At 56.4% G+C, this 18367-nt stretch overlaps 1 protein-coding gene across 1 annotated transcript; it reads right to left on the bottom strand.

The window, feature by feature from the left end:
• Positions 1–9536: 9536 nt before the first annotated feature.
• KCNF1 (potassium voltage-gated channel modifier subfamily F member 1) lies at positions 9537–11502 on the bottom strand. Its single transcript, XM_004609409.3, has one exon. It carries the CDS (start codon positions 11368–11370, stop codon positions 9826–9828), a length of 1545 nt encoding a protein of 514 aa, XP_004609466.2. The 5' UTR covers positions 11371–11502; the 3' UTR covers positions 9537–9825.
• Between the last annotated feature and the right edge of the window lie 6865 nt (positions 11503–18367).

The following is an 18367-nucleotide window of genomic DNA, read 5'->3' as shown; positions in this document are numbered from 1 at the left end:
AGAGGAGCTTCATTTGATTGAGGTGATATGGTTTAGATCAATTTCTGTGTCGTTATTTTACACCTGCGATGCCACTTTCCCAACATCCCACTGAGAGTCTGTAACCTTCACCACTGCACCAAGGTCCCTCCTTACCCTGCCCTCAACCCACCCCCTGCACCAGCCAGCTTCTCAACCTTAGTCCCCAGTTCTATCAGCAGGATGGTAGGGCTTGTAGCCACTGGAGATGGTCTAATCTCTTGCTTGATTTCTTTATACTTCACAAACGAGCCAGATCATCTGGTGTCTGTCTTCCTGCCTCTGACTCACTCCATTTCCCAGTTCCATCCAAGTTCCCGGGCAGGGCATGACGTCATCCTTTCAGGGAGCCAAGTGGCCTTCTCTGACACAGCTATTCCTCTGTCTCCTTCTCCACTCCTCTGATAGTGGGAATGTTCGGGTTCGAGTGTGGAGAGCAGAGAGCTGTGTCCGAAGACCCCGATGTCCAGTGGAGGGCAGTCTGGCCTGCTGCGTGCACAGAGCAAAATGGAGCCCCACTGAACCCTGCTGGGGCCTGCACAGAGAGTTCCTTGTGGCCCTCAGGGGACCAGGATCTGGGCTGATATCCAGGACAGCGAAGGCAGTGGGTCAGACAGTCCTCCAAAGTGTAACCCACAGGCTGCCTGGCTGCTCGGCCTGGAGTCTTGGCCTGACCAGAGAGAGCTGACAGGTATGACCATAGGTGACGGGCAGGCTGCCATTTCCCACACCAGAGGCTTTCCTGGGCATTTCCTCGTTCTTCTTACAGTCCTGCCTGTTGTGGGGTGTGGGTAGAAGATGAGAGAGCTGTGGCCGCAAGCCAGCAAAGGTTCAAATGCCAGAGAGAGACACGGGCATCTCATGGGCCGGGGCAGTGCCCTGGGAACCGGGCATGGAGACACAAGCTGATCTCACAGAGACACAAGAGGCTCCCGGTGACCATGGGGATTGCTTCACAATGGTTACTCGGGGGCTGGGGACAATACTTAATCAAATGGAAGGTAGGTATCAGCATAGATGCTCAGTGATCTTACAAGCTAAATGTTTCTCTGAGTTCTATTTTGGGGGGTGGGGTGGGGGATACATGCATGCCCGGTGATGCTCAGGGCTTACTCCTAGGTCTGTGCTCAGGGATCACTCTTGGTGGTGCTTGGGGGACGATATAGTGTGCCAGAGATTGAACCCTGGGTCAGCCCCTTACAAGGCCAACACCCTACCCGCTGTACTCTCTCTCTGGCCTCTCAGAGTTCTTGAGTTACTCTAGAAAATGAATCAAATCCAAGGACTGAGCAGGCGGCTGATTTACAGCCTGTAGGTCAGAAACACCACGATCTACCCTACCTTATGATTGGCGGGCACGTACGCGTGCGTGCACATGTACTGGGGCGGGCTCGTGCACGTGAGAGGCGGGCTCGTGCACATGGATAGGGTAGGGGCTCATGTATGTGTACGGGGGTCCTGGTGGTGGTGGCTCAAGCATGTGTGCCAAGGCGACCTTGTACACAAGTGCTGGGGCCCGCTGGTGCACGTGTGAGGAGGCAGGCTCGTGCACGTGCACGGGGGGCGGGGGGGGGGACGTGGCTCAAGCACGTGTGCTGAGGCGGGCTTGTGCACGTGTGCTGGGGGCGGCTCGTGCATGTGTGCCGAGGCGGGCTTGAGCACGTGTGCTGGGGCCAGCTCGTGCACGTGTGAGGAGGCGGGCTCGTGCACGTGCACGGGAGTGGGGGTGGGGGGCAGGTGGCTCAACACGTGTGCTGAGGCAGGCTTGTGCACGTGTGCTGGGGCCGGCTCGTGCACGTGTGAGGAGGCGGGCTCGTGCACGTGCACGGGGGCTCATTCACGTGCACCGGGGCATACTTGTGCACGTGCGTTGCAGCCCGCGCGGTAGGTAATCCGCCGAAATCAAGCCGGGTCCTAACCCTATGCAATCTGATGTGCTCTCAGGCGGATAGAGCTGAGTTGACTGTAGGACACCCAGCTGGTGACACAGAGAATTGGGGGGACCCCTCCCCCACACTGGAATTGGGAGCTGGGAACCACTTACACACGGTCCGCGTGCCAAGAGAGGAGGCAGCCACGCCAGCAATGAAGCAAAGATCCAGGTCTAGCCGGGAGGGAGGCCCAGCACCGTGGGTAGAGTGGGTGACAACGAGTTCCTCCCGGGATATTTGTCATACAGCCACCGGGTGCCAGGAACTGCTCTGGGTGCCAGAACATCCACCTGTGACCCAGACAGCAAGCTGCCCTAGAGGGCTGCCTGGGGCCCCAGGGAGAGGTTTCTGTCTGCCCAAGCCACTCTGCACACACCCCTCCCTCACCGCCAGATCCTGGACATTGCCAGCCCCCGTTGTCGGGGACAATGCCGAGGGCCTGTTATCGGGAGGAACTGCACTTCTCCTGTCCTGGGCAGCCAGCTCAGAGGGATGTTTACGGGCAGGAGCGACAGTGCAGTGGGAAGGGGGCTTGCCTTGCAAGCAGCTAACCCAGGTTTGATCCCCAACATTCCATAGCGTCCCCCTGAGTCCACCAGGAGTGACCCCTGAGTGCAGAGCCAGGCTTGACACCTGAGCCGGATGTGGCCAGCCAAAAGTAAGGGATGTTTTGGGGTCCCCCATCTCCTGTGCCTCCTGCTCTCTGGTCCGAGGCTCCTGCAGGTGGGAAGGAGCTGGAGGCCTCGGACCCAGGCCTCGCGGACCTTGGGCAGGCACAAAATGAGATTCTGGAGGCTTCCGGTCTCCTGCAAATACTCTCAGCTGTGGGATACCCGTTCCATGTGTGAACACCGAGCCTTTAGAGAGGGCTCAAGGTGGTTGCAAATGGTAGTCTGCCACTCTCTCTCAGCTGTGGAGGCCAGACGCTGCATTAGACACAGAGTGTCGGGGTGGGCACAGCAAGCATCGGGCACAGAGACAAGGCCGCCTGTGCTACGCCCCTGCCCCCGGGGCTCTTTGCTCCCTTGGCGATGAGGGCCAGGAGGAGGTTGGACTGTGAAGTCTCAGCAGCTGGGTTCTTGCCCTTGTAAAGAAAGACAAGCTTCTTCCTGGGGAGACCGAGCACAGAGACGGCCGGAGTGCATGCTCTGCATGGGGATGTGAGGTGGGGGGGCGTGGGGGGAGAAGGAGGGGTGCCCTGGGCTTGGCACACCACACTTTGCCGGGGTCTAGAAGGCCCAAAGAATTCGGTTTCGCACATTAGTTTTTTTTCAGTGCTGATGAGGAGAAGAACAGGAAAAACAAGGGTCTCTGCTCACTCCTCTCGCAGCCCTGTGTCTCCGTGGGAACCCGCTTTCCTCCCACCCGCAACGAGGCACATGTGACCTCACTGGTGTGTCTCCACTGTCCCAACCACGGTGGGTGTGGGGCTGGGTGTCCCAGTAGGGGCCTGGTCTCAGTGGAGGGGTGTGGGGCGAGGCAGGAGGTCCTGACTTGGACCTGAGATGCCTGGAGAGGTTCTGGCCCTCCTGGACCCTGCCCTGGAATAGTGGGTTGGAAAGTGAAGATGAGTTCATTCGGTCCAAACACGATGGTTGAACATCAGAAGTGGTCGGGTCTTTATTTAGAAGTTTGGTGACGTTAGTGTGATCAGAAATAAGTCGTCGGCATTTTGTGTATCAATTTGCTTCTGGTGAAATTGGTTTTGTCAGCTTCTGAGAACCTACAGACAGACACTTCCGGGGCGGGTGCGGGGGCTTGCCCTGGAAGGCCTCAGGGGCCAGGCTGGGGCACGGAGGGCAGGACGGAAGGGGGCAGTGATGCTGGGCCCTGACTTGGTCCTCCTGGAGCTGCCGGAGGCTCATTTCACCTGCAGTGGGACTCGCTGGCCCAGGGTCTCTCCTGGGGGAGAGTCCGCCACCCCCGGAGCCAGACAAGTCAGAGCCGGTGTGGTCAGCTCCCGGCTTGGACGTGGGCAGCAGCAATCAGAAAGGCCGGAATGCAGCTGTGCGCGCCAGGCGCAGGCCCCGTGGGGAGGTTTCTGTCCGCGCCAGCCACTCTGCCCAGCCCGTTGTCCGGGCTTCCTGGTCTGCACCTGGGGCTTGGCGGGGCTGCGGCGGGCACCGGGCTGCCTGCCCTTTCCTCCCACAGCTTGGCCCGGGAGGGACCCGGAGGCCCGGCTGCAGAGGAGGGCGCAGTGCTCGCCTGGTCTGGCAGTGCTGCAGGCTGCTGTGTGCCCAGGGCAGCGTGCTGTGACTGTGGGCTGCAGGCTGGGCCGGGAGCTCCTGCCCGCTGGTTGCTGAGAGAGGGAGACGAAGCCCCTTTGGGAGCTGAGCGCCCCGTTCTCGAGCTTGTGTTGCTGGTGGAGTCCCACGGCATCCCCAGGGCAGAATCTGAGGCTACCACCACGAGGAGAGCTCTGGGGGGTTCCACTCCAGATACCGAGGGTGGCTGCACCGCATTTCAGGCCTGAGACCAGGAAGCAGGGTTTTTATAGGAGGGAGACAGAAGCCTATTCCGGGACACCTCCATGGCCTTCATCTTCCCATGAGGTGCCAGGAGAATGGGGAGACGTTAAATTCTCTCCCATGTGTGTGTGTGAGTGCGTGTATCTTCATGTGTGTGTGTGCATGTGTGTGTATTTGTGTGTGCATGTTGGGTTCATGTGTACATGTATGCATTGTGTATTGTGTACATATTGTGTACATGCATGTTTTGTGTGCATGTTTATCATGTATGTGTGCATGTGGATGTGCTTGTGTGCATATTGTGTACGTGTGTACAAGCATGTTTTGTGTGCATGTTCATCATATGTGTGTGCATGTGTGTGCTTGTGTACCTTGCATGTGTGTTGTATGTGTTGGGTACATATGCTTGTTGCATGTGTGCACGTTGTGTTCATGTGTGTTAGTGTGTGCATTGTGTGTACATGTGCATGTGCATACATGTGTGTGTGGGCACGTGTATGTTCATGTATGTGAGGAGGACTGGGTCTTCAGGAGCTTTGGGAGGAACAGCCTGCCCCTTCTTAGCCAGTGCTGGTGCCAGAGGCAGGGGTCCTGTCTCCAAAGCCCACTCTACTCTTGTCTGTCACCTGCTGGCTCCCTCCCCATAGCAGTGCCCCCTTGATGCACCCATCACTGCAGCCAGTAATTGCCAGGATCTTACCTGCCTGTGTTCCTCTGGGGTGTCTATGGCATAACTCAGATGTTACCACTCCAAGTCCTGTGTTCACTGCTCTGAGCCATCCCAGCCCTCCAGCTCCAACTCGCGGCACCCCAACTCGGCATGGCCCAAGCATCCAGCCCAAAACTGTTTGCCTAGGGACTCTCTCTCTCTCTCTCTCTCTCTCTCTCTCTCTCTCTCTCTCTCTCTCTCTCTCTCTCTCTCTCCCTCCCTCCCTCCCTTCTATCCTCTTTCCTTCTCTTTTTTAAGGCTTGAGGGGTGTGTGTGTGTGTGTGTGTGTGTGTGTGTGTGTGTGTGTGTGTGTGTGTTTGGGGAAGTTAGTCATACCCAGCGGTGCTCAGGTATCCTGGCTTTGTGCTGAGAGTTCACATCTGGAAGTACTTGGGGAGCCCTATGTGGTGCTGGGGACCGAGCTGGGGTGAGCTATGGTGCAAGGTACGCAGTGTCCCACCCACTGTATCTGCAGAAATGTCTTCTGAGGGTGCATGAGGGCATCTGAAGATACTCATCCAGCTTCTGCTGCCAAGGAGCCCTGTGACCCCATATTTTGTGTGCTCCCAACTAGATGAGAGTGGAATAAGGTGGGCCCCTCATCCTGGCTGTGACCTTCAGGTTTTTAATTAACCTCTTCGCTAGCTATATGGGGTTGGAGTCACAGTTTTACCATCTGCACAATAGGGGGGAGGGCTGGGCTAGATGCTACTCATCTTTCTTTTAATTTGGGTATTCTTATCTTTCTTTTACTTTGATGATACCAAGAACATGCGCTCCCCACCTGACCCCAGCCCCAGCCCCCTTTCTCTTTCTTCCCCTCCTTCCCTCCTCTCCCCTCATTGGCAGGTTATGAGAATGAAGTTTGTCATCATCTCTAAAGAGAAGAGGAGAGAGGGCTGGAGAGGGTGAGGCAAGAGGAGATGCAGGCAAGAGGAGGGAAGCTGTGGGAGTTGGAGCAGGGCAGAGACTGGAAGGAGGGGTTCTGGGTGAGGAAGGGGTTCTGGGTGAGAGAGGGGTTCTGGGTGAGAGAGGGGTTCTGGGTGAGAGAGGGGTTCTGAATAGAAGGGGTTCTGGATGGCGGGAGGGGTTCTGGGATGGGACGAGGGGTTCTGGGTGGGGGAGGGGTGCTGGGATGAGAGGAGGGATTCTGGGGGGAGGGGCCCTGGGTGGGGGAGGGGTGCTGGGATAGGAGGAGGGGTTCTGGGTGGGGGAGGGATTCTGGAGGGGGAGGGGTGCTGGGATGAGAGGAGGGGTTCTGGGTGGGGGAGGGGTTCTGGGATGGGAGGAGGGGTTCTGGTATGGGAGGAGGGGTTCTGGGTGGAAGAGGGCTTCTGGGTGGGGGCCTGGGATGCTGAGGGGCTACACCTGCTGTGACTTGGCTCCCCATGTCTGATGCTAACTGATCTGTGCACTTCCACTTCCAGAGAACTTCCTCCTGCTCCAAGACCAGTCTGAGCTCCAGGCCAGCCCCCTGGCTCTGGTTGGCCTTGACAGTTTCTGCTGCTAAGAGACCACTTCTATGCTCGGATTCATCTTCACAGTCCACCCTCCCACCCCGCAAACTCACCTGCATCCACCGGGAGGCAGGAGTCTGCAGGGCAACAGGGCTTGGTTCTCTCAGTGAGGTTTTCTTGGCAGAGGCAGACATTGGAATCTCAAGCACTTGCATTTGTCAAAGACATGTTTAAGCCCTCACAAAGGCAGGGAGCAGCCTGGCGGCAGGCTCCTTGCTGCCTCTCCTCACCTGGGCGGGCTCTGCCAGAAGCTTGTGGGGGGCACTCACAGTTCCAGGGTCCCACCCAGCCCTGCCTACCCCTTCCAGGTCTGTATTCTTACAAGATGGCTTGAAAGTTGTTAAATAACTGGTGCAAGAGCCAGGGTTGCAGCGTGGTGGCAGAGCCCAGCCTTGCAGTGTGAGGCCCCGGGTTGGAGACCCCACACTGCAGAAACAAAGCAGTGGCTCAGATATGCCTTGCTGTCTGGCTGTGGCAGGAAATTCCACGCTGGGGGTGCAGCCTGGAGAGGGCGCTGCTCCCCAGCTGGTGCCAGCATCCCAGAAAGCTGCCTCGGGAGACCCCTGAGTCCCACAGCCTGCTCTGCTGTGGCTAGCCCCCCCACCACACCCCTGCTTCCCTCCACCAAGCCCTGATTCCCTCCAACCCACCCCCTGATTTCCTCCATCCCACCCCCTGATTCCCTCCACCTCACCCCTGCTTCGCTCCACCAACCCCCCTGCCTCTCTCTACACCTCCCCTCCTGCTTCTCTACTGCTTCTCTCCACCCCACCCCTCCTGCCTCTCTCTACACCTCCCCTCCTGCTTCTCTACTGCCTCTCTCCACCCCACCCCTCCTGCTTCCCTCCATTCCACCCTCTTTCTCTCCTGCCTCTCTCCACCCCACCCCCTGCTTCCCTCCACCAACCCCCTGCTTCTCTCCACCTCACCCCACAGCTTCTCTCCACCAACCCCATTTTCCCCTCCACCTCACCCCTCCTGCTTTCCTCCACCCCACCCCTCCTGCCTCTCTCTACCCCACCCCTCCTGCTTTTCTCCTGCTTCCCTGCACCCTACCACTCCTGCTTCCCTCCACCCCACCCCTCCTAGCTCTCTCCAACCCACCCTCCTGCTTCCCTCCACCCCCTGCTTCCTTGCACTTCACCACTCCTGCCTCTGTCCACCCCAGCCCTCTGCTTCCCTCCACCCCACCCCTCCTGCTTCCCTCTACCTCACCCCTCCTGCCTCTCTCCATCCATCTCTCCTGCTTCCCTATCTGGCTCAGAGCTCTCGGGCCAGCAGAACTCCAGGATTCCGCAGGAGCTCTGTCAAAGGGACAAAGAGAGGCACACAGCCCCAACCCTCACCCCACCAGACCCAGGGACACAGAGACCACCCCACACACACTTGCCTCCCTCTGCACCTCATAAACCAGTGCTCTCTCTCTCTCGCACACACACACACACACACACAACACACACACATACACACATACACACACACCAGCCCTTATTTCTCTGCCCTCCTCCCAGGGCCACTAGATTGCTATTTCCCTGGAGAGGAAAGGTGGGAGGGACTGTGCGGGACATTAGCTCAGGCCTTGGGCCCCGAGCAGTGCCCGGCTCTCTCCCCCAGCCTCTCCCCAAGACCCTGCAGCCTAGCAGCCCGCATGCCTGCAGTTCCACAGAGCACAGCTTCCCACGTGGGCAGGGTCCCTGAGAGATGCCCCTTCAGTCCAGAAGGGGAAGCAAGGGGCCCAGATAAGGCGAGACCAGCCCGGCAGGGTACAGGTCAGGGTCAGCCCCCCCACCCCCACCTCCAGCCCCCTTCCAAGGCTCTTCCCTCTGCACGGGCTCCTGTGAGAGGAAGCAAAGGTAGATTCTGGCGTAGGCACCGGCAAGCTGGAGAGAGGAGCCCACTGGGACCAAGTCTGTACTAAGGAGACTGCCCCTGGAAGAGAAGAGTGACCTGTGCCCTGCTTCGCCCCTGACCCATCCTCCTGGCTCTGGAGCCCAGGGTTTAGGCCTCAGAGGAACCCCAACCCCTCCCCACACAGAAGAGTAGACACAGCTGCCATTTATTGAGCAGCTACTGTGTTCCAGGGACTGTGCTAAGCACCTCACTAAGCTACCTGTATCCCCTTTTAATAGGTGATTGAAATGAGGATCGGAGAGGTTGGTTAACAGGTCTGAGGCCACATAGCTAGTAAAAGATTAGTGGAGCAGGAGAGAAGGATTTCAGCTAGAAAGCATCTCAGAGGCGTCCTCCCCCGGGCTGGAACCCAGCTCTGCGTGCTCTGACGTGTGAGTCCAGCTGATGCCCAGAGGTCTTGGTGCCAGAAGGAAGGACGTGCTAGAAGGAAGGCTGGACACTCCCCTGTCCCCACCTACAGCTCCTCCCTTCAGGGGCCCACCATAGGTCTCAGTGCCAAGGCCCTGCGATGGCAGAGCTAATGCCCAGTCTTCCTCAGACCTGGGAGCAATGCCCCTGCCCTGTGTGTGTGACCTCAAGCCTCAGTTTCTCCCTTTGTAAATTGGAGCCCCCACGCAGCAGGGTTGTTAGAAGGAATGGGAGGGTATTGTGTAAAGGGGATAAATAAACGCAAAATATGGGGACTGCCCCCTGCCCAGATCTGGGAGTGCTTCCCCTCCCGGTGCCAGGAGCCAGCCTTTCCACAGAAGGAAACAGAGGAAGGAGCCGTCGGCCTGGAGCCTCCTGGAATGTGGCAAGGCTCCTTGGCACCCAGGCCTCAAGCCCGGCTCTCATTAGCTCCCGACTAAAAATATCCCCACACCACACCTTCCTCCAGACCTGGGAGGGGGTTGGGGGTGTGGGAGGTGTGGGGTGCCTGAACCACTTCCGGGGGCCAGGAGGTGGGTCCTTCGGTCCATGACAGCACCCAGAACACAGGGGGCACACAGAGCAGGGGGTTTTATTGAAGGAGATACAGAATGGGGTGCAGGCTCCTGCCTTCAGCCAGCCCACACCTCCTGGGACTCCCGGACACCCCCACACCCGTGCCTGTACAAGGGTAATATAAAGTGGGGGGGTCTTACCCAGCCTCTTGAGAGGTGCCAGGAGGGCCTCCCGAGTTCTGTTGGGGAGAGGGCTGGGGGACAGAGGATGGTCCCTCCCGCAGTCCCCGTCAGGCGGGGGGCGGGGGGCCCGCCAGGACGTCCGTCACCTGCTGCAGGACAGCCCGGTCACTTGCAGCTCTGGAGCCGGGTCCTGAGGTGCTTCTCCTCGGTCAGCAGTGGGATGAAGGTGTCGCTGTGTGAGATCTTCAGCCGGCTGCCCCAGCTCAGCGCCTCCTTGCCGGCCGGCTCGGGTGGGAGGACATCCAGGGAGCCGCTGGCCTTGCCCTCACCCGCGGCGCTGCTGGAGTTGAGCTCCATGAGCTCCAGCTCGTGCTTGGCCGCTGTCTCCAGGACCCGCTGCTTGTTGTAGTACCTGACGAAGTTGTTGATGATGGGGTGGATGGGCAGGGCGATGGCGATCACCCCGCACAGGAAGCTGATGGCCGCGTTGAGCTTGCCCAGCGTGGTCTTGGGGTAGATGTCGCCGTAGCCCACGGTGGTCATGGTGATGATGGCCCACCAGAAAGACTGGGGGATGCTCTTGAACAGGGTCTCCGGGTGGCTCTGCTCCATGGTGTAGCCCAGGGCGGAGAAGACGAAGATGCCCACTGCCAGGTACATGAGCAACAGCCCCAGCTCCTTGAAGCTGCGCTTGAGTGCGTAGGTGAGGGTCTGGAGGCCCGACGAGTGGCGCGCCAGCTTGAAGATGCGCGCGATGCGCATGATGCGCAGGGCCTGCACGGCCTGCTGCACGTTGGTCAGCTCCATCATGCGCGCGCCCAGGTGCGTGAGCGTGAGGCTGACGTAGAAGGGCAGGATGGCCAGCACGTCCACGATGTTCATGAAGGACAGGGCGAAGTGCAGCTTGTTGGGCGAGGAGAAGAGGCGCAGCAGGTACTCGAGCGTGAACCAGCCGATGCACGCCGTCTCCACGTTCTCCAGCGTCGGGTGCTCCACGCGGTTGCCCTCGGCGTCCAGCACTTGCAGCTCGGGGATGGTCCCCACGCACATGACCACGGAGGAGATGAGGATGAGCAGGAAGGAGAGCACGGCCACCACGCGCGCCGGGCACGAGGACTCGGGCTTCTCCAGGAACTTCCAGACGCACTTTTGGCAGCGGCGCCAGCGGCCCTCGGCCGCGTCCACGCCCAGGTCGTCCAGGATGAGCCGCACGCGGCGCGCGATCTCCTCCAGCTCCTCGCGCTTCTCGCTCAGGTGGCTCTTGCAGCAGTCGTCCAGGAACTTGAGGTCCACCTTCCAGAAGTCCATCTCGTTCTTGAAGCAGATGGGGCAGATGCCCTTCTTCATGTGCACCTCGCCGAAGTAGTACACCTCGATGACGCACTTGAAGGCGTCGGGGTCGCGGTCGAAGTAGAACTCGCGCTTGCCGGGGTCGTAGTCGTCACACAGCGAGAAGATGGTGTCGTAGCCCCCCGCCAGGCAGTGGATGAGCTCGGCCAGCCGCGTCTCGGGGTACTGGCTCAGGAGGTCTCCGTACAGCACCTGCCGCACGCCCCCCACGTTCACCACGATCTCGATGTCGTCGTCGTTGCCCGCCCGGGAGTCGCGGCTGCCCGGCTCGGGCTCGGGCTCGGACTCGGGCTCGGGTTCGGGCTCGGGGTCCGGGTCGGGCTGGGGCTCCGGGACGGCGCGCTCCTCCTCCCCGATCATCCTCCCGCCGGGCGCCTGGGCAGCTCCGGCTCCGCGCCCCGCCGCGCCGCGGCTCCCGGGGGGCTCAGCCCGGCGGCTCCCAGCGGTGCGCGGCGCTCGGTGCCCACCTGCCTGCTCGGGCGCTCACAGCGGGCAGCCGCCGGCGGGCGCGCGCCGCGGGAGACGCCTGCAGCGGGCGGCCGAGCTCAGGGCGGGCATCCGGGCGCCGGGTGGGGAGGGGAGGGGGGGCTCCGGCGGCCACCGCCGGCCTCGCTCCCCGCCCCGGGTGGCACTCACCCCGGCTCCCGCGCGCGCGCGCGCGCCGCGATCCGCCGCCGCTTCGGGTTTCGGCTTCCTGCAGGCGCTGGCTGGGCTGGTGGGGGGCGGGGGGCTCCCCTGGTGGGTGGCGGGCACCTCCGCAGCCCCGAGGCGCGCAGGCGGCGGCGGCGGCGGCGGCGGCGGTGGCGGGTCCCCGCGTGCGCCCCCCACGCGGAGCGTGTCCGCGAGCCGCGGGACCCACGCAGTCGGCGGAGGAGCGCGCCGATAGCGAACTTGGGCTGGCTTGGCCCGAGCCGTTTCCAAACACAATAGGAATTCCAGCCTGACGTCAAGCGCTTTTTAAAAGGTCCCCTCTTCTGGTGAAACCCCGCAAGGCACGCGCGGCGGGGGAGCGGGTGAAGCCGCGGGCTCGGGGGCACAGCTGCAGCGCCGGCGTCTTGGTGACCACCGCGCCGCGCCGCCGCCTGCCCAGTAGGGAGCAGCGGGTCACCGAGGGGGCCCGGAACCACCCCCCACGCTGCAGGCGGGCCAGGAGCTTGCTCCCCTGCGGCTGACAGGAACCGGCCCAGGAACTTGGCTACCTGTTGCTCAGTGGCAGGTGTGTGTCTGGGGTGAAATGTCAAGTCCCACCCTCCTTCCACCCCCCAAAAGGCCCCTAGCACCCGAGTGCCTGCACTTCAATGGTTGCCCGCTCCTTGAAGCTTGCCTGCTGCCCTGCCCTGGCTGGCACTTCCCCTGAAACATGTGCCATCTCGCCCAGCCCCATGCCTGGAACCAAGGGACTGGCCCAAGGCCATATAGGTGGCAGGCGAGCACAGCGTGGGCACCTCTTAATCTAGTGCTTTTCTGCCACTGTGGTTCCTCTCTCACCTCACTTGGGAGGCAGGGGGAAGTTCTCCATCAAGCCCTCACTGCCCGCCGCCTGCCACTTCTCCGCATCAGGCTAATAGCCAGTCCCTGGGGCTTCCATAGCCCTGGAATGCCCTCAGCTCTTACCGCCCAGTCTCCCCACTCCGAGGCCAGTGCCTCTTGGCTCCTTCCTGCAGGGCCCGGCACCCAGCAGCCTGGTCTAGCCATGAAGCCACAAGCCCCCAGCTTTCCTGACAGCTTCCTGACTGGCTCAACTTGACCCGTCTCCAGCTTCACATCAGGGTCAGCTAGAGAAGTGCTCCTCTGTGGGGGAGACAGCATGAAGAGGGGTGGGCTGAGGGTACGTGGGAGTTTTGTATTCCACTTTGCTGTGGTCTTCAAACTACTTTAAAAGACATATCTTTAAATATATATATTCTGTAGGTCGGGTGTTAAAGCTTGCAGGTCTAAGGGTCCTGAAGAGATAGTGCAGCGGGTAGGGAGGACACGTGCCCTGCACACAGCTGACCTGGGGTTGCTCCCTGCACCCCCTGAGCCCTGCCAGCAGTGATCCCTGAGTGCAGCCAGTGATCCCCGAGGACACTGGTGGATGTGGCCCCAAACAAACAAACATGTTTGCCATTCTGGTAATTAATGAATCATGAAATCAATTTTCACAGGATTTCTTTTCCTTAATGAGCTAATGTAAAATGGATACTTTAGAATGCATCAGACAAAGTAAGTGCTGCATATTCTTAGCAATATTATTCTGTTTCCCTTTTAAATCCACGGATGCCGTGTTACGTCAGCACAGGAAACAGATTCAGAGAGGTTTGGTGCCACAAGAGTCACCGTGTGTTATAGGTGCCCCACAAGCTCAGTGCTCGCTGAATACTTTGCACTTTCCTCATTTGGAGAAACCACAGGGTTTTTTTTAATATTATTTTTTATTAGTGAATCACCGTGAGGTACAGTTACAGACTTACAAACTTTCGTGCTTGCATTTCAGTCATACAATGATTGGGTACCCATCCCTCCACCAGTGCCTATTTTCACCACCAATGGTCCCAGCATCCCTCCCACCACCCCCACCCCGTCCCCTCCACCCCGCCCTGCCTCTGTAGCAGGATTCTTTGAAGGTATTTGTTTTTTAATTTTTTTATTAAAAATTTTTTTCTAATTAAGATGGCATTCTCTTATATTTTTATTTTACCTCTTTATTGAATCACTGAGAGATAGACCCTTACAAAGCTGTTCGTGATTGGATTTCAATCCTACAGTATTCCAACACCCATCCCTCCACCAGTGTACATTTCCCAGCACCAGGTTCTCCCATCACCCCCACCTCTGAACCCCTGCTGACTCTATAAGTGCTTCTCTGTCTCTGTCTCTGTCTCTGTCTCTGTCTCTGTCTCTCTCTCTCTCTCTCTCTCTCTCTCTCTCTCCTTTTGGGCATTGTGGTTTGCAATATTGATACTGCCAGAATTTGGAAACAACCTGAGTGCCCAAGAACAGACAAATGGATAAAGAAACGATGGTATGTCTACACAATGGAATACTACGCAGCTGTTAAGGAAAATGAAGTCATGAAATTTGCCTATAAATGGATAGACATGGAGAGTATCATGCTGAGTAAAATGAGTCAGGAGATGGACAGATATAGAATGACTGAATTCAATTGTGGGATATATACATATATGTACACATATATTACATAGTAGAAAACCACAGGTTTTTAACAAAAAAGCAAGATGTGAGATAACGGGCCAAGGTTGCCCAACCAGCACCCAGATCCTACACACACACACACACACACACACACACCCAGAGTTATTCAGATATTTATTGAGCTTCCATCTCTCACACACACTCACACACGCATGCACACATGCACCAATTAGGATTTATACTCTGGAGATGTTTTGGTAATTAAGGGGAAGAGTTTGTAGACATTAGCAGACCCCAGAGGTGTGTGCAAGGGAACTGAGGTTCCTAAGCTTCCCTACAGGAGGCGCTGAGGGTGGGATCTGGCTGGATGTGGTGGGGCTGCATGTGCTGAGAATCCCTGAGTCTGTTTGACTCGAGGTCTGTGATGGGGGCCCCCAGGCAGACAGACAGACACTTCCTGACAGCGCCGGATGAGAGGAGGGCAGTGTCACAATGTCCAGAGTGATGGGGGAGCCCGGGAGCTGCAGGACGCCTCCCCCGCTCGGCAGCTTCGGAAGATCTGGGCCCCTGGCAGAGCCCTGCGCTGAGCCTGGAGAGCAGAGCCCTCGAGGGGGCCAGCTGCCCATGCAGAGGAAGGCCCTGGCCTTGGGAGTGGGGTCCCGGGTGGCGGGGGGGGCAGGGCTGGAAACAGACCACGAGCCCAAGTGTGTTTTGGGAGCAGTTTGGATTCTGAGCCAATTGTGCAAACTCCAGGTTGTTCCTCAGTCGTCGGTTGTTTATGCAATTGATTTATACTGGTATATTTATTGAGATCCTATAGACTGGAAAACAGGCAAACATAGCTTTGATGGACAGCTCAGCCACATAGCCAGGGCTAGTTCTGCCTCCAGCATGACCAGTTGGCACATTCCAGCCCTTGCAGGGAGAATTGGAGAGGCAGGCGGAGGGGGGGGTGCAGGAGGGGGAATCCTGAGTGAAGAGAGGGCAGAAGGAGCAGCAAATGCCAAATATAGTGGATAAAAGGCCCCCGGAACAGGCCACAGAGGAGCAGATGCTCGAGGGTGACAGCTATAAATCACTAGGGCAAGGTCTGGGAGGAGTCTGAAGTCGGAGGCTGTAACAGAGAAGCAGGCGTATGTCTGATGGAAGCCAGGACCAGAGGAGGAAAGATGCCGGCAGGCACAGGAACTCTACTTTCCACGGAGCGGCCTCAGCATAATGGCGAGAGAGGATCAGGAGTTCACTCACCAGCCCCTCAGTCCTGCTGGCTGTAAAATGGGTACATAGGACTCAAGCATCCATGTGCTTTTTCCATGTAATGAAAGCGGCAACTGAATGTAGCGGCTTTGCCTGGAGGTTGAAAGACTGACCTTTGTTGGTCATGGATTAAATTATGCCTCCCCTCCACCACCAAAAGACATGTTGGAAAATTAAAAAAATAATAATAATGTATTCCACTTTTTAGCATATATCACCAAATCCTAATCAGACTTCTGTCACTGTCACTGTCACTCCATTGCTCATCGACATCTCTCATTGTGAGACTTATTTGTTACTGTTTTGGGCATACCCAATACACCACGGGTAGCTTGCTGGGCTCTCCGAGAGGGGCAAAGGAATCGAACATGGGTCAGCCGCGTGAAAGGTGAATGCCCTACCGCTGTGCTATCACTCCAGCCCAATCAGACTTCAATTAATAAAATGTTTAAAGTGTTGGAAAAATACACACACACACACACACACACACACACACACAAAAGATGTGTTGATGTCCTAATTCCCATACCCAGAATGTGATCTTAATTGTAAATGGCACTTTGGCAACTGTGATTAAGATTTAAGTGAAGGAAAAAAAAAGATTTAAGTGAAGGGGCTGGAGTGATAGCACAGCGGGTAGGGCATTTGCCTTGCACGCGGCTGACCCAGGTTTGATTCCCAGCATCCCATATGGTCCCCTGAGCACTGCCAGGAGTAATTCCTGAGTGCATGAGCCAGGAGTAATCCCTGTGCATCGCCGGGTGTCACCAAAAAAAAAAAAAAAGATTTAAGTGAAAATGAGGTCATATGAGATGAGACTTCGGCGACCATTTAACCAGAGGAACCACCATGGAACAGAAGCAGAGACCAGAGTGATGCTGCCACAAGCCAAGGAATGCCAAGGATTTCCCATAGCCAGCAAAGTTGGGGAGAGGGGCATGATATCAGTGTGAGCCCCCAAGAAGGAATCAATCCCATTGACTCCTTCATGTTTGAACTTTTCCAGAACCATGAGAGAATACATGTCTAGCCACTTACTTCATGGTACTTTGGTGCAGAAAGAAGATTCAGCCAACAAGTATATGTGATTTGACTTGGGCAAGTCACTTAGCCTCTTCCAACCTCCAGGTTTCCATCTTTAGAATAAGGGTAAGGGGATACAGGCAGGGGTTAGTAGTGGGGATCAGACAGTGGGACAGGTGTGAGCAAATACCGCACTAAATCAGAGGAAAGGAAGACCTTATCTAGCGTGAGAACATCACGAAAGGGCTAGAGATTCACCGACTCTTCTCAGTGACAAACATGGTTGTTTCTCCCTGGTTCCAACTTCCACTTAGTGGTTCTCAGGGTTTACTCCTGGATCTGTGCTCAGTGGGCTGTATAAAGTCTGCCACACGCAAGGCAAACATCTTAACCCCTGTAATAGCTCTCTGGCCCCGGAATTTCTAAATTGTATATCACTTAACAGTTTTATTGAAATATAATTCACATCTCATACAATCAATCCATTTAAAATTGATAATTCAGGGGCTGGGCTGGAGCGATAGCACAGTGGTTGGGCGTTTGCCTTTCACACAGCCGACCGGCATTCAATTCCTCCGCCCCTCTCAGAGAGCCCGGCAAGCTACCGAGAGTATCTTGCCCTCACGGCAGAGCCTGGCAGGCTACCCATGTGTATTGGATATGCCAAAAACAGTAACAATAAGTCTCTCAATGAGAGACGTTACTGGTGCCCACTCGAACAAATCAATGAGCAACAGGATGACAGTGACAATTCAGGGGCCAGAGCAATAGTACAGTGAGTAAGTCAAATAATTGCCTTGCATGCAGCTGATCCAGGTTCAATTCCTTCAATTCCTGACAACCCATATAGTCCCCTGAATCATGCCAAGAGTGATCCCTGAGCACAGAGCCAGGAGTAAGCCCTGAGTACTGCTGGGTGTGGCTCCAAATAAATCAATAATTCAGGCCTGGGAAGATAGCCCAAGGATTGAAGCACATGTTCACAGGAAAGGAACTTAGGGTTGGGGCCCCAGCACTTCATGGTTCTGTAAGTACCCCAGGAGCAACCTCTGAGGCATTGAGCAAGAGTAATTCTTGAGTATCACCAGGTATGAACCTAAAACCAATAAGGCAATTCAAGAATTCAACGGCTCTTAGTATATTTAGAGCTGTGTTCCTATCACCATGAATAATTTTATTTCTTAAAAATTGAATCACAGAGTGATACATAATTACAAAGTTGTTCATGATTGGGTTTCAATTATATAATGTTCCAACGTCTGTCCATTCACCAGTGTACATTTCCCACCACCAATGTCTCAGATTGCCTCCTACCTCTCCCCTGCTTCTCTGGCAAGCACTCTCTCTCTCTCTCTCTCTCTCTCTCTCTCTCTCTCTCTCTCTCTCTCTCTCTCTCTCATTCTGGGATTATGGTTTGCAATACAGATATGAAAGACTATCCTGTATATCCCTTTACCTATTTTCAACACTCATTTCTTGTCCAGAGTGATCATTTCCAACTACTATTGGACTTCTCTATCCTAACTGCCCTCCACGCCCCCTCTCCGCCATAATTATGCAAGCTTTCAGCCATTGCCAGTCCTCCTGGTCCCTGTTTTCTCTGGCCTTTTTTTTTATATTCTCAAAATAAATGCATACTATTTTTTATATCCCACAAATAAATGCAGCCATTTTATACCTGTCTCTCTCCTTCTGACTCATTTCACCCAGCACGATACTCTTCATGCCTGTTTCATGACTTCATTTTTCCTAATAGCTGCATAGTATTCCATTTTGTAGATGTACCATATTTCTTTATCCAGTCATTGTTTTTTGGGCACTCAGGTTGTTTTCAGATTCTGGCTATTGTAAATAGAGCTGACGGCACATAATTTTAGAACAGTTTAATCACGTCCCAAATAGAAACCAAACTCTTTAGCCATTATCCCAAAGCCCCAGCCCC

Source organism: Sorex araneus, chromosome X, assembly GCF_027595985.1.
Source record: "Sorex araneus isolate mSorAra2 chromosome X, mSorAra2.pri, whole genome shotgun sequence".
NCBI classification, from domain to species: Eukaryota; Metazoa; Chordata; class Mammalia; order Eulipotyphla; family Soricidae; genus Sorex; species Sorex araneus.
This window is presented reverse-complemented; position numbering and strand designations above follow the sequence as displayed.

Excerpts from the sequence above, each read along its gene's own strand:
- KCNF1 (XM_004609409.3), bottom strand. The coding sequence starts at position 11,370 with ATGATCGGGGAGGAGGAGCGCGCCGTCCCGGAGCCCCAGCCCGACCCG.